The following is a 16956-nucleotide window of genomic DNA, read 5'->3' as shown; positions in this document are numbered from 1 at the left end:
GCTTCTTCCCTGCTGCTGTCTGACTTTTGAATGGACTTAGTTTGCATTAAGTTGATCTTTCTCTACACTCTAGCTACGACTATAACATTACATTCTGCACTCTCTCGTTTCCTTCTCTATGAACAGTGTGTTTTGTCTGTATAGCACGCAAGAAACAATACTTTTCAATGTATGTTAATACATGTGACAATAATAAATCAAATTAAATCAACTCAAAATCAAAAACTTAAGGCCTTTACAAAGGGCAGCAAGGTAGCACAGTAGTTAGCACTGCTGTCTCACAGCTCCAGGGACCTGGGTCCAATTCTAGCCTTGGGTAATTGCATGGTGTTTGCACATTTTTCCCATATCTGTGTGGGTTTCCTTCCATAGTTCAAAGATGTGCAGGTTTGGTGGGTTGGCCATGGTAATTTGCCCGAGTGTCCCAAGATGTGTAGGTGAAATGGATTATCCATGGGAAAAGGTGACAGGTTACAGGGACAGAGTCTGAGTAATGGTGAGATGGTGCAGAAGCCGCCAATCGGCCCATTGAATCTGATAAAATGGGCTGAATGGCCTCTTCTGCACTGCTGGGATTCTATGATCCTAAATCTAAATATCAATATGACTTGTAGATGAAAAAGTACAAAAAAATTAACAAGAACTTTCCTGAGAAGAATCACTACAAGGTTAGCATTAATCCAGTTCATTTTGCTTTTCTAAGTGATTGATAATAATGAGATTGCATATAAAAATTCAATCCCTCTGATATCAAAAATTAATTTTTTTGTATGTGTATTTACAGTGACTTCTGGCCAATGGTTAATAATACATACGAGATGGAAAGAAAGAAAATATTTTTCATGACTGCAGAACATTCCAGTATTTTACAACTTATTAGGTGCTTTTTGAAGTGGAAACTGTGTTCTAATGTAGGGAAGGGAGCATTCAATTTGCACATAGCAAGATTCCACAAACAATGATGTAGAAATGGCCATATAAGCTATTTTGCATGGTGTCATGGGTCCAGAAATATGCTTGTACTAAACCACATCCTTGGTTTTATTTTCTCCATAGTTAATATCCTTCCACTGTATTTTCAGGAAGTGTGGTTTAGAAATATGTAATTTCAGAGAATATTACTGAGGTCTTCTAGTCCTGCTGCGGTCTCAATAAAAAATGGGATGTGTCGGACCAACCAAAGTCCATTGACTTTTGGCTGAACTGTAAGCCCCCAGTGCTGAGCCAGGCCAGAAAATCCTGGCCTATGATTCTCAATTAAGCAACCTTTCTCACGTTTTGTGACAAAATTATTTCCCCAAAACAACAATCACTAGACTATTTCCAAATAGTCCAATCACTAGACTATTTCCAAAATAGTCTAGTGGAATCTTTTATATATACCTGATAGGGTGGACAACTCAGTCCAGCATTTCATCCAAAAGACGGCATCCCTGACAATGCTGCACATCCTTCAGTACTGGCACTGAGGTGCCAACATGGACTATGTGCTCAGATCCCTGGAGTAGGAAATGATTCAATTTACCTGGTCCGCAGCATGCTGGCAATAAATTCATGTTTCAATGAAATTCAGAACGATCAGAAAAACTGTTTACATCAAAAATCCTTGGAAGTGTCACCACTTTTTAATATGCTAAGGGATGTAATATATATATAGAGTCACCAAATTGCAAATGTTTAGCAATCTCAATACAGAGATTGATTTCTGGAGTATTAAACAGATGACTCTTATGCTTCTGTTGTATAAGATCACTCCCAATAGCTTCTCCGCTCTTTGAGCTACAAAGTGAGTTTTTTACCTTTCTTCCAAAGATAATGAGGATTATGCCTTTCATGATGGTAATTGAGAAGTAGCGTATGCAGCTAAGAGTGTTTTAAAAATGAATAATGATATTTTGCCTAGAAATAGACAGAGCCAGGCACTTAACATCACAAGTTTCTTCCAGCATTGGCTTATCAGCAAATAAGCTGCTGCATTTAATTTTTTTGTTTTGCATGTGCCCAGTGTCTTTGTAGGACATAGGAAAGGTTTTGAACACCATATATTGTGCTTTATATTGATTTTCTTTTCCAATGATTGTGCAGTTCAAGCTTCCCTCAAAAATAATATGCTTCACATCATTGTCCAAAAATTCTGACTGTCAAAAGAAGGAAACCAGCTACATCACTCAGAAGACAGAAGCTCTGATCTTCCAGTCTGAGGATGGTCATACTCTGGAAGTTTCCCGGAACCTGCGCTGAGGATCTCTCGGGAGTCCCAGTGCAAGAAGTCCGCAGGAATTGTCTGGGAATTTTCAACTTCCAGTGGGCAATTCCTTTGCATCCGCAACCCTCTGCAAAAATCTCCAGCTCTGAGTTTGATTCAGAGACTTTGAAGGGTTTCGACTCAATTACTTGGGTAGCTACCCAAGAAATGCTAGGCAGAAAGGAAAACACATACCTAATGCCTGGGTAACTATATAACTGACCCTCCTCTCCCCAACTCACATCTGACCCTCCAAATCTCCTGAACTGCCAAACCCCCGCTGACCCACCAATCCCTGACTCTGACATTTTCCTAATTCTTGACCCAATCTTCCCTGATTCTCCGTCCCTCCACCCATTCTCTGACCCCACAACTGTTCAACTCCCCTCAACACTGACTTCCCTAACCCTCCAACTCTCCCAACTACTCCCCCAGCCCCACCCCCGAACTTCTGACTCTCCCCAACCCTCTAGGCATGATCTTACAAAAAAAATTCTAAGTGCTGGACAAGCGAGAGTATGGGAGAGAATCACGCTGGCTTTTTCTGCAAACTGCAAGTCACAATCTTATGGCACATAGTGCAAAAAGCCAGGATGTGGTGCGGAGCTGGGGTGCAAAGGCTAGGCTTGCTCGTGAAGTCTGCTGGGTTCAAGTCCAATGCCAGGACTTGTTAGCCATGGAAGGAGTGTTCGCAATGTGGTTCAATGGTCTGATAATCAGCTCAGGAATCCTTCCACGCGTGCGTGTATGTGTGGTGAAGCAGTTTGAGAAGATGCTTTGCCACCACCTTCTCAAGGACAATTAGATGATGCACCCATCCTAACTCTTAATTTAAAAAAAGTTAGGACTAGTGTAAATGCACTTGAAATGAACAGTTTAGTTTATGTGTTATGCACACAAGTGAAAATGATGCAAGGTCACCTTACATGACTCAGGTGTACTGGATTCATTTCAAAGCAGTAGTTATAATTGAAGCAGTCTTCTATGAGGAATTTAAATTAATATACATTAATTTATATTATTCCTAGTAGACTTGAACCTGAACAGAGTGGTCTGCACAGACATAATTGGTTTTCTTGAAAGTAGAATGAACTTACACAGTTATTACATCTCACACAACCTCAGGTTGTCCCAAAGCACTTGATGGCCAATTAAATAATTTATCTAATTTATCTAATACTGTTGTATTGTAGGAAAACATAGCCACCAATTTGTAGACTGCAAGATCTAAAAAGAGCAATGAGTTAATCACCAGTGATGTTCCTTGAAGAATATACATTGGGTATATCACCTGGGGCATCTCCTCCCCTCTTCCATGAATAGTGTCCTCGCATTATTTATGTTTACCTGAGAAGAGTAGTTGGGGCTTGATTTAGCACCTCAGCTGAAAGTTGGCATATCTGGCAGTGTAGCACCTCATCAGCACGCACTGGAATATCACCCTATATTATGTGCTCTAACTTCCAGAGTGACAATTGAACTAATAAACTTCTAACTTGGATACAAGTGTGCTACCACAAAACCAGAATTGACAGTTCACTATATTATTCCTATCAATTCTCAGACCATTAGCTGTCATCACTACAGTACAAGTAAAACCATATGATCCAGACAACTACTTAAGGCTGTAGTAATCATGTAACTAACGTTGTTACGTATCAGCTAGAATAGCGTATTTTAGTGCTTAGTTTTAGTAATCTGATAGGAAACAGGGGACAGCAACACAGGATGAGAGTACAAGAGTTTCCATACATTTCTAGCATGAAGGCATTCTATTCAACGTTGTCCAGGAGATCCAATTAAACTCTGGACACTTGAATCATAGAAACCCTTATAGTGCAGAAGGAAGCCATTCAGTCCTCCGTTGAGTCTGCACCGACAAACGGGCCCACCCAGGCCCCATTCCACAACTCCACATATTTATCTCTCTAATCCCTCTAACCTACACATCCTGGGACACTAAGGGGCAATTTAGCACAGCCAATCAATCTAACCTGCACGTCTTTGGGCTATGGGAGGAAACCAGAGCACCCGGAGGAAACCCACACAGACTTGGGGAGAATGTGCAAACTCCACATAGACAGTGACCCAAGCCAGGAATTGAACCCATGTCCCTGGTACTGTGAGGCAGCAGCGCTAGCCACTGTGCTACTGTGCCGCGATACATTGGAAATATATCTGAAATTATCCTGTAACTAATAATTGTGAAATTTTGGAGAGGGTTTCATACTAACTTTAATCAGGTTTCAAGTTGAAACGGTCAATACGAAAGTGATGTGTAACTTAATTTTAAAAGTCCACTGCTAATTCCTGAGATTTGAACCATTCACTCCTTGAATCATATAATTATAGCATCATATAGCACAGAAGGATGCCATTTGCCCCATTATGTCTGTGCTAGCTTTTTGAAAGAGCTATCAAATTAGTTCTATTTCTCTGGTATCTCCTCAAATAGGGTGGCACGGTAGCATAGTGGTTAGCACTGCTACTTCACAGCACCAAGGACCTCAGTTCAATTCCTGGCTTGGGTCGCTGTCTGTGTGGAGTTTGTACATCCTCCGGATGTTCTGGTTTCCTCCCACATGCCGAAAAATGTGCTGGTTAGGTGCATTGACCCGAACAGGTGCTGAACTGTGGCCACTTGGGTAATTTCACAGTAAGTTCATTACAGTGTTAATGTAAGCCCGACAAATAAATAAACAAACTTCACTTAAAAAAAATATTCAATTCCCTTTTGAAAGTCATTAATAAATTTGTTTCACAAATGTGTAAAATTCAATATCATTTCACATCTAGATTTGTTTTTAATTATCTTAAATCTATGACCTCTAGCCAGTGGAATCAGGTTTTACAAAGTCTTTTTCGCAAAGTCAGGCCAATGCTGTTCATCATGTTACGTACAAATCTCCTCCTATCCCAGACTCATAATCCTTCCATTTGTTTCTCTCTCATGCATTCATCTAGTATCTTACCTAGGCCCTCTCCCCAGCCCTATCAACCACATTTACTGTGGCCAATCCACCTAACTGACACATCTTTAGTCTGTGGGAGGAAACTGGAACACCTGGAGGAAACCCACACAGATATGGGGAGAACATGTAAACTCCACATAATCACTTAAGGCTAGAATTGAACCCAAGTCCCTGGTGCTGTGAGGCAGCAGTGCTAATCACTGTGTGCCTCTATGTTATCCACTCGAACCCTGTGGTCACAAGTTCCAGATTCTAATCAATCTCTGGATAAAGAGGTTTCTCATGAATTTTTAGTGACTGCTTTGCATTTTGATGGTCTTATTAACCCACATCATGACATTTGTGGGCCTCTGTATCTATTCCCAGATCCTTCTGTCCTTATTCCATTTAGGTATTTATTTTCCAAGGAGTATGTGGCCTCCTTATTCTGATCACCAAAATATATCACCTTACACTTATCTAATTTGAAACCCATTTGCTCACATCTGTTCAGCTAGTTTTCTTTCAGTAGTGTATTACATTCTTCTTCTGTATTAACTACATCCCAGTTTCACCCAATTTATTCTCTCTAAAACCCATTCTGTTACAATTTTTTTTGCTTCATTGTATATCTACTCTTAATTCAAAGTGACACCCACATCCCATGAAAGAATTTAAAAAAAAATCAAATTCCTAAGAAAATGAGAGATGAATAACTAATAGCTAGTAAATATCCAATGGTGTCACTTCTCTATGGGCTTGGTTTTAGAGAAGCATTGACATTTTTAGCTGCAAAGTAATATTTAAGGTGACATGTTCTTTAGATCAATATAGTAGAGTGGGGAGTTGTTTCCCATCACCTTAATAAAACATTGAAAGTCGAAGCAGGAGTAGGCCATTTGACTCCTTAAATCTGCTCCACCATTTATATTGCTCGTGGCTGATCATCAAATTCAACATCCTGTTCCCCCTTCCCTCCATCCCTTGATCCCTTTAGCCCCAAGAGCCATATCTAATTCCTTCTTGAAATCAGACAATGTTTTGGCCTCAACTATATTCTGTGATCATTAATTCCACACATTCACCATCCTCTAGGTGAAGAAGTTTCTCCTCACCTCAGTTCTAAAAGGTTTATCCCTTATTCTCAAACTATGATCTCTAATTCTGGACTCACCCACCATTGGGAACATTCTTTTTGAATCTACCCTGTCTAACCCTGGTAGAATTTTATAAGTTTCTATGAGATCCCCCTCACTCTTCTAAACTCCAGTGAATAACCTCACATTTGTCCCCATTATACTGTATCTGCCATGCATATGCCCACAAACTCAACTTGTCTAAATTATGCTGAAGCTTCACTGTAACCTACTCACAGCTCTCCCTCCCACCCAACCTTGTACCATCTGCAAACTTGGAGATAACTCATTCAGTTCCCTCTTCCAAATCACTAATATATAATGTGAACAGTTGGGGTTCTAGCACAGATCCCTGCACAAGTCACTGACTGCAATTAGAAAAAGGCCCATTTACGCTAACTCTTTGCTTTCTATCTGTTAACCAGCTTTTTATCTATCTCAAGACATTATCTGCAATCCCATCACTTTAACTTTACATAGTTATGAGACCTTGTTGAAAGCCTTCTGAAAGTCTAAATGAACCACAACCACTGGTTCTCCTCAGTCAACTCTACTAGTTACATCCTCAAAAAATTCCAATAAATTCACCAAGCATGGTTTCCCTTTTGTAAACCCATGCTAACTTTGTCTGATTATACCACTGCTTTCCAAACTAAGAACTCAAACACGGTATTCTAGCTGCCAATATAGGACAAATGTAATAATGTTAGTTACTTTATTCCTACAGCCGTAACTAGTTGTCTGGATCATTTGGTTTTACTTGTGCTGGAGGAAATTTGTAGTAACGAGAACAAGGTTTTTCTGAGCAACTTGGGACTTTTTAACCAGAAGAAAGGTACGACATAAATGGAAGTTGATTTTGGTATTCTGCTCAACAATGTTACCCAAAATGTTACAATAGATTCAACAGGGCATCTAGCTGCTGACAGCATGTTTGAGTGCATTGTAAACTTAATTTGAATTATGAAGCTGTATGACTGATGTTGGTCAAAGACCATGGACTTCTTACTGATATTCCAAACAAACAGTCTGGCTTATTTACCTTAACGCTAATTAGAACATCTGTATTCTTTAGGATATTTATTGCACCATTGAGCAGGATGCCTAAACTCAACTACATAAGTAACCCCATCCTTGGAATTTGGGCAGGATTAGTGACTGTCAGAATTTTCTTATTGCTGCATTTCTGTCCTTGGTGTTCTTCCTTAGAAACTTCAAATAACATTAGTGTACTGTTAGATAAGCTTGAGTAAAATGTACTTATGAGATGCTTTTGAAGTTTGTCATGCTGTCTCTTCAGTTCGATTTTCATTTCATTGGCTTCATCAGGTTCCTTTATTTTCCCAACAAATCTATCAGATTCTCATTGCTTATGATAATTTATCTAATGTACTTTTTGTAATGACATTATTTGACTTCCCCCACAGCATTAAGCTATATAACAATCAACGCATTGCATTGGAAATAAGGAAGAAGTGTTTACATCTTGCTAGCACTTACCATTTTATCATAAAGGGGCAGACTTAAGGATTGATAGCTATTGCTAAGGTGAAAATATGTTTCATGTAACATATTTATTTAGGGCTATAAAGTCTACCTGGATCAAAGCAGAAATCTAATCTCTCCCATTCAATTGACATACGGAAGTATTGTTTACAAGGTCATTCTGAAATAAATTGAAGATTACTTGTTATTGCTTCGGGCCGTTTATCTGTAAAATTGTTTAAATATTGCACATTCTTCATTGGTAATTTCTTGTCTGTTCAGTTGTGATTCATTGAGTTTTTGAGACAATTAATTGCACAAGTAAAATCCACTTTAAATCTTTGAGATGTTATGACAACATAATGACATTAGCAGTATCTTCCCTTAGTATTTTAAAAAAAGGACCATTCTCTATGGAAAACACTTCTCCATTCCCCTCCCCATCCCCAGCACTTTCCCACGCAATTACAAAAGATGCAATGTCTGCTGTTTTACCTAGTCCTACTGTCTAACATCCCAACCACTCCTTCCAGGTAAAGCAGCAATTTACTTGTAAAGTATATTGTATTCGTTGCACACAATGCACTCTCCTCTCTATTAGGGAGACCAGAAATAGAAAGATGACCACTTTGCATAACATCCACATTCAGTTTGAAAGTGCAATCCCTAGTTTCTCCCCATCTCTTTTTAGAACATAAGAACATAAGAAATAGGAGCAGGAGTAGGCCATCTAGCCCTTCGAGCCTGCCCCGCCATTCAATAAGATCATGGCTGATCTGTTGTGGCTCAGTTCCACTTTCCCGCCCTCTCCCCATAACCCTTAATCCCCTCTCTTATCAAGAACCCATCAACCCGCTTCTTAAAAATATTTAAAAATATTTGCCTTCCTCCATCATCCCTTTTGTGTCTCCTGCCTTCAACCCTATTAACGACCTTCCCTTTTGCTTTATTCCCACTCTCCTTCTCCTTATCTCTGTACTTATTTAAAACCTTAATATCTCCAAATCTTCCAGTTCAGAGAAAAGGTCATCGGACTGAAACATTAACTTTGCTTCACTTTGCTGCCAAACTTAATGAGTATTTTCAACATTTTCTGTTTTTTTCCAAAATTCCAGCATCCAGTATTTTGCTTTGCTATTAACACTGCCAATTTGTTCAGAACAGAAGCAATCCTAAACACACGACAGTCAATTATTTTTCATTTTGAGAATTGGGTTATCCTTAATTAACATGTAAACATGCTTGAAATTGATTATTTGTTTCCAAAATTCTGGATATAGACATTTCTGAACATGTTAATGCATCTGCAGCATAATTAATGGAATTTCAAAATCTATGTCATTTGTCATATTGCAGAGACCCTACACATTTTTTAAAAAATTATTTTGTGGGACGTGGGTGTCGCTGGCTGGCCAGCATTTATTGCCCAACCCTAGTTGCCCTCAGGAAGGTGGTGGTGAGCTGCCTTCTTGAATTGCTGCAGTCCATGTGCTATTGACCCACAATGCCATTAGGGAAGGAATTCTAAGATTTTGGCCCAGCGACTGTGAAGGAACGGTGATATATTTCCAAGTCAAGATGGTGAGTGGCTTGGAGGGGGACTTAATGAGTCAATAAAGATCACACAATGCCTTTTTCTTATTCATTCATGACAATGTTGACTGAGCCAGCATTTATTGCCTATCCCTGATGGAATTTAAGAGTTAACTACATTGCTGTGGGGTCTGAAGCCACATGTGGGCCAGACCAGGTAAAGGAGACCAATTTCCTTCCCTAAATGACATCACTGAACCAGGTGGGTTTTTATAACAATCGACAATGGTTCTATGGTCATCATGATACTTTTAATTCCAAATTTCTATTGCATTCAAATTTCACCATCTGCCACGGTGGGATTCAAACACTCGTCCCCAGAGTATTAGCCTGGGACTCTGGATTATTAGTCCAGACACAATACCATGACACCACTGCCTCCTGTAATTCTTTTTCATTCAGAAACTTTTGATTTACCTTCATGTCTCGCACTCCCAGAAAGAGTCTTGGTGGTTTCCATGTCTTCTCTTTTGTGACCGTGTTAATGTAGAATTTACGATCTGTACTTTCATCCAAGTGGACCTCCCATGTATCCATTAACTGGATGGGAGGTCGATTAGGATTTGGAGGCTCCAGTCTCACTTACTTTGCTTCTTCACTCAGAATTAAAATTAGGCTTTTGGTTTCGCAATAGGCTTCAGATGACCACACCTACAAATAAAACAGATGACAGAACCTTTCAGTTGCTTTGAGTAAACTACATAAGCCTGTCTTCATGGTTTCCTGTTGGATAACCAACAACAGTGAATTTAATCAGCAAAAATGATTAGTCAGGCAATGCATTTGGTAAATTCACACAAACTTAAATTAACTGCATTAGTTGTTACTTGCACTTTGGTGTAATATCTTAAATGGTCTTTTATTAAGTGTTTATTCAATAGGACATAATAGAATATATTTACTATCTTCAAGACAATTGAAATACACTTACTTATAAAACACTTTCTCTCCTCCTTTTTAAATCATCTCCAATGTTTACCTGCCCTTGTCCTGAAAGCATTAACTCTCCTAAGTCATTCTCTGAGTGCCATCTGTCCTCTGTTCTTCTACAAAGTGAACCTTTTTTAATGGTTGTGGATATCCAGTGTCAGCAACTATTCAATTATCTTGCCTAACAATGCAGTGATTTGTTTGGGCAGAAGGCGAATCTCACAGAATGTTATCATATCTCTTTGAACCGGTAGCTATTAGACAGTTTTCACTGACTGAAGCAAATATTATTCATTCATTTACAGTAGTTTACATGTATACACTGCGTTTAATAGGAAAATGTTTTAAGTGATGTAATGAGAGCGACGTCAATGAAAACATTTTTGACATTGAACTACAGAAGAAGAATCATGCAGGACTACACAAGACGAGGAAGCAGTGGTGATGGACCTTGAGATAATGGCAGGAAATGGAGAGGCTATTGCTACAGGAACCATGGGAATTGGTAATGATTAGGGCTTTAAGAAGTTGGCAGAGAGTTCCAAATTGCAAGAGCATGGTGTTTAAAGGAGCAGCCACCAATGGTGGAATCCAAGGAATGAACAGGGAGGAGAAGTGCAGTATTGGAAGAGCAGAAGGGATGTACACCTCAGTATCTCTGCTTACTTTTAAACTGGGTTTTTCAAACAAACCGTGCATATAAATTATTCCAAAGATATCTTTGTCCACTTCTTAACTGCCCCTAATATCCCCTCCCCTCTCCATATGGTATCTTTCCATGAAAGTATAAGGGATGCCCTTTTACCTGCTCTCTCTTCACTGTCCAAGATCCCATACATACCTTCTAGGAGAAGCAATTTACATGCATCTCTTCCAATTTTAAATACTACATTTGCTGCTCACAATGCAGTCAGCATTACACTGGGACTGGGGACATTAAAACATCAAATGCAGACTGAGTGACTGTTTTGTGGAATACCTCCATTTAATGTACTAGCATGGCCATGAACTTGTGTTTGTAATATATAAAAATGATTTGAAAGAAAATGTAACTGGTTTGATTAGTAAGTTTGCGGATGATACAAAGGTTGGTGGATTTGCGGATAACGATGAGGACCAAGAGAAGATACAACAGGATACAGATCAGTTGGAGACTTGGGAAGAGAGATAGCAGGTGGACTTTAATCCAGACAAATGTGAGGTAATGCATGTTGGAAGGTTTAACACAGATAGGGAATATACAGTAAATGGCAGAACTCTTAGGAATATCGATTGGCAAAGAGATCTGGATGTACAGGTACACAGGTCACTGAAAGTGGCAATGCAGGTGGAGAAGGTAGTCAAGAAGGCACATGGCATGCTTGCCTTCATCGGCCAGGGCATTGTGTTTAAAAATTGGCAAGTCATGTTGTAACTTTATAAAACTGTACTTAGGCCGTACTTGAAATATAGTGTTCAATTCTGGTTGCTGCACTAGAAGAATGTGGAGACTTTGGAGAAGGTACAGAAAAGATTTACCAGGATGTTGCCTGGCATTAGCTATGAGGAGAAGTTGGAGAAACTTGGTTTGTTCTCATTGGAACGATGGAGGTTGAGGGGCGACCTCATAGAAGTCTACAAGATTATGAGAGGCAAGGACAAAGTGGATAATCAGAAGCTTTTTCCCAGGATGGAAGAGTCATTTTCTTGGGGACACCAGTTTAAGGTGTGAAGGACAGGCTTTAAAGGAGATGTACAAGGCAGATTTTTTAGACAGAGTAGTGGGTGCCTGGAACTCATTGCTGGGGGAGGTAGTGGAAGCAGGTACGATAGTGACTTTTAAGGGCGTCTTGACAAATACATGAATGGAATGGAAATAGCGGGATATGGTCCCTGGAAGGGTAGAGAGTTCTAGTTAAGTTGAGCAGCATGGTTGGCGTAGGCTTGGAGGGCCGAAGGGCCTGTTCCTGTGCTGTAATTTTCTTTGTTCTTTGTTTGCCCACATTTTAATTCTCTATTTTGCTCTAACTCTGACCTCTTTTGTTCTTGACTGAGTGCAGTTCCACTAAAACTCAATGCAAGTTCAAGGAATAGTACGGCATCTTTCAATTAGGCACTTGAGAATCTTTCAAACTTAATACCGAGTTCAACAATTTCAGGCCAAAACTTTTCCCCCACTTTGTTTCCTTTTGCTTTTCTGTTTTTTGCTCTTGTCTTTGTTTTCAGGTGACAGATGTTCATTGTTCTGCCATTCACACCTCCTCAAGATGTGTCCTCATTTTTTTATTTATCCCTTTACCATTCCCTTTGGCTTTTCCTTGAAGTCCTTTGTCATTAGTCTGTCTTGGCTTCCACCCTTTGTTCTTTTTCCAGTGCCCATGTCACTTGCTTAAAGCCTAACGGGCTAAGTTTTCTGATCAGATTTGGAATTGGTGAAGGTCAGCTTTTTGATTCCGGAGGCAGAATAACTCCTTCAATGCAGGAAACAATGCAGGAAGATGTTAAGAGGATCAGCACAAAAGACATCCCCATGTTTTTTTTTTACAGCACTACCTGTCATAAAGGAAGTTTAGGGGTGGGATTTTCCATCACCACTTGTCCCAAGACTGGAAAATCCTGCTCAAAGTCAATGGATCTTTGTATGGTCCAGTCCCACTTGGTACAATTCCCATGGTAGGTGGGACAGGAAAATTCTGCTCTAAGTGCCTGGTGTGAATTTTAGTGAATGGGTGAATGAATGAGTAGATGAATGAGTGAATAGTTAGTTGGGTAATGGTGGGTGAGGTTAGTGTGTAAGGGGGAAGGATGAGATGTGTGAAGACTTCCAGAAAACATTTAATGCAGTGCCACACAATAGATTTGTGACAGAAGCAGCTCTGTGGGCTGCTAGGGCAGCCATGTGGATTGCTGTACAGCTGTTTGGTTTTTCTTATTCATAAATATGTTTTTAATGAAGTTTGGGAAAGTGTATTATTCCACCTGGCAACGAGGATAAAATGATGATGACACTGCCTCTGACCTGACACCAATGAGTATCCTTTTTTAATTGAAGTCTGGTGGCACAGTGGTTAGCACTGCTGCCTCATATCACCAGGGACCCCGGTTCAATTTCACCCTTGGGTGACTGTCTGTGTGGAGTTTGCACGTTCTGCTTGTGTCTGCGTGGGTGACCTTCTGGTGCTTTGGCTTCATTTCAGAGCCCAAGCTTATGAAGGTTAGGTGAATTGATCATGGTAAATTGGCTATTAGTGTTCAATGATTGATAGGTTAGGGGGATTCGCGGTATAATTTGTGTAGGGTTAGGGGATTGGGCTGGGAGAGGGTTGGGCCTTTGATAAGAAGCACTGCCGGAAACTTAGTTTAGACTGCATTGTAGGGATTCCAAGGGTGGAATTCTCCCCAAAAAGATTGAAGTGTCAAATTTGCAGGAAAACTAGAGTAAATCAGACTGTTTTTTTTCAGTGGAAGTTCACACTAGAATCTTCTACACTCTGTGCTCTGCAGAGGTCACCACCGTGATTATCATAAAATTTCAGGAGGCAGAGCCTATTCATGGTGGAGGGGTTGAAATCAGCAGGCTTCTATGCATTCGCAGTAGCCCTGAACTGTCAGCCTCCCCTTTTGCTGGTCAGCTCAATCACTGGCCAGCTCAGGACACCCTCAGTGCTGCCCCCCCCAACCCCTCCATAGCCCGATCGTGCCCCCCCCCCCCCCCCCCCACAACCATTCCTTGGCCAGCTATGATACTCCCCCCCCCACCATTCCGGATGGCCCCTATCTCCAACAGTGACAATACCCCCACCCCCTCTCGGCAGACCACCCCCCATTCGGCAGTCACCCCATAGCCTGTCCTAATCTTTAGCCCCCCAAAACAGATTAACCCCACCGCCCCAGCGGTCCCAATTCCCATAGCTGACCTCCGTTCTGTCCCTATCGACCCCCATGCAGAATAAGAAGTCACAAGACAACAATATTTGAATAATTGATAGTCACGGGTGAGGCGCCTGAAGACTGGAGAGTGGCAAATGTTGTGCCTTTGTTTAAAAAGGGCTGCAGGGAAAAGCCTGGGAACTACAGGCCAGTGAGCCTCACATCTGTGGTGGGTAAATTGTTGGAAGGCATTTTGAGAGACAGGATCTACAGGCATTTAGAGATGCAAGGACTGATTAGGGACAGTCAGCATGGCTTTGTGAGTGGAAAATCATGTCTCACAAACTTGATTGAGTTTTTTGAAGGGGTAACCAAGAAGATAGAAGAGGGTGGTACAGTTGATGTTGTCTACATGGACTTTAGCAAGGCCTTTGACAAAGTACTGCTCGCGATCCAGGCTGACGTATCTAAATGGATACAAAATTGGCTTCTTGACAGGAGCCGGGGGTAGGTTTTTTTCAAACTGAATGCCTGTGATCAGTGGTGTGCCTCAGGGATCTGCTGGGTCCACAGTTATTTGTCATTTATATTAATGGTTTGGATGAGAATATAGGAAGCACGGTTAGTAAGTTTGAAGATGACACTAAGATTAGTGGCATAGTGGATAGTGAAGAAAGTCATCTCCAATTGCAATGGGATCTTGATCAATTGGGCTAGTGGGCTGATGAATGGTAGATGAAGTTTAATTTAGACAAATGCAAGGTGATGCATTTTGGTAAGTTGAACCGGGGCAGGACTTACTCAGTTAATGGTAGGGCGTTAGGGAAGAGTTACAGAACAAAGAAATCGAGGGTACATAGAAATCATAGAAACCCTACAGTGCAGAAAGAGGCCATTCGGCCCATTGAGTTCGCACCGACCACAATCCCTCCCAGGTCCTACCCCCATATCCCTACATATTTTACCCACTAATCCCTCTAAACTACGCATCTCAGGATATTAAGGGGCAATTTTAGCATGGCCAATCAACCTAACCCACACATCTTTGGACTGTGGGAGGAAACCAAGCACCCGGAGGAAACCCACGCAGACACAAGGACAACGTGCAAACGCCACACAGACAGTGACCCAAGCCAGGAATCGAATCCAGGTCCCTGGAGCTGTGAAGCATCAGTGCTAACCACCTTGCTACTGTGCCACCCTTGTTTACAGCTCTTTGAAAGTGGAGTCACAAGTGGACAGAGTGGTGAAGAAGGCATTTGGCATGCTTGGTTTCATCGATCAGAATATTGAATACAGGAGTTGGAATGTCTTGTTGAAGTTGTACAAGACATTGGTAAGGCCACACTTGGAATACTGTGCGCAATTCTGGTCACCCTATTATAGAAAGGATATTATTAAGTTAGAAAGAGTGCAGAAAAGATTTACTCGGATGCTACCGGGACTCGATGGATTGAGTTATAAGGAGATGCTGGATAGACTGGCACATTTTTCTCTGGAGCTTAAGAGGCTGAGGGGTGATCTTATAGAAGTCTATAAAATAATGAGGGGCACAGATCAGCTAGATCGCCAATATCTTTTCTCAAAGGTAGGGGAGTCTAAAACAAGAGACCATAGTTTTAAGGTGAGAGGGGAGAGATACAAAAACGTCCAGAGGGGCAATTTTCTCAGAGGGTGATGAGTGTCTGAAGCAAGCTGCCAGAGCTAGTAATAGAGGCGGGTATAATTTTGTCTTTTAAAAAGCATTTAATAGTTACATGGATACGATGTGTATAGAGGGATATGGGCCAAATGTGGGCAATTGGGATTAGCTTAAAGGTTTAAAGAAAAAGGGTGACATGAACAAGTTGGGCCAAAGGGCCTGTTTCCATGCTGTAAACCTCTATGGCTCTATAACACTCATGTGGATGGCAGCAGGATCCCCCCACCCTCACTGATTACCTTTAAGCCCTGCCCCATATGGTCCCTATCCCCTTGGAACTGCTCGATGCTCAATAAGCAGTGCCAAGGTGCCCCCTGGGCCTGGGACAGGAAAATTGGAGAAGACTCCAGATGGAGGCCACTCTCAAAAAAGGTCCATGAGCAACAATGACTTCAAGGGAAAGATAAAGGAAGACCTCAGATAAGGCAATGAAAACCTCAAGGAAGAGACAATGGAAGACCTCAAAGGCAATGAAGATCCCCATGAAGATATTACTAAAATACCCCAGAAGGAGGGTACTGAAGGACCCCAAAAGAAGGACAGTGAGAAAAATACAGGATGGAAACAAGTCACCAAGTTGATCTGACCAGTAGTGAAGACAAAAGGATTTAGTTGAAGTTAAGACATGAAGAAATTAAGGTTCCATTTATGAAATGTATATGTTCAATAAGAACGTGATGGATTCCCCTTGGAAGAAGCACAGAAATAAAAGACTTGGAAAGAAATTAGGAACTATTGAACATAAAGAGGAATCAGTGAAAAGGATTAAAGTTCCAGAGAAGACATGAAGATGAGCTAAAATGTCTGACAGCAAATTTGAAAAAAAATTGTAAAAAACCTTTTCAAAATGAAATTAAGAAGGAAAATTTAATGGGAAAATGTAGAATAAGGTGAACTTCATGAAAAAGCAACTGGAAGATAAAACATAAGAACATAGGAACTTGCAGCAGGAGTAGGCCATCTGGCCCATCGAGCCTGCTCCGCCATTCAATAAGATCATGGCTGATCTTTTTGTGGACTCAGTTCCACTTACCTGCCCACTCACCATAACCCTCAATTTCTTTA

The 16956-nt window shown here is 40.8% G+C and overlaps 1 protein-coding gene across 1 annotated transcript in view; it reads right to left on the bottom strand.

The window, feature by feature from the left end:
- The window catches only part of arhgap15 (Rho GTPase activating protein 15), a 686224-nt gene that overhangs the window by 616432 nt on the left and 52836 nt on the right, over nt 1–16956 (bottom strand). The window contains exon 2 of the mRNA XM_080199371.1: nt 9828–10061. Within this exon, the coding sequence (XP_080055497.1) occupies nt 9828–9947 (120 nt within the window). The 5' untranslated portion in view covers nt 9948–10061. The remainder of the gene's footprint in view (nt 1–9827; nt 10062–16956) is intronic.

The sequence above is a fragment of the Carcharhinus amblyrhynchos genome, chromosome 11 (genome assembly GCF_965287045.1).
Source record: "Carcharhinus amblyrhynchos chromosome 11, sCarAmb.v2.hapA, whole genome shotgun sequence".
Classification (NCBI taxonomy): domain Eukaryota; kingdom Metazoa; phylum Chordata; class Chondrichthyes; order Carcharhiniformes; family Carcharhinidae; genus Carcharhinus; species Carcharhinus amblyrhynchos.
This window is presented reverse-complemented; position numbering and strand designations above follow the sequence as displayed.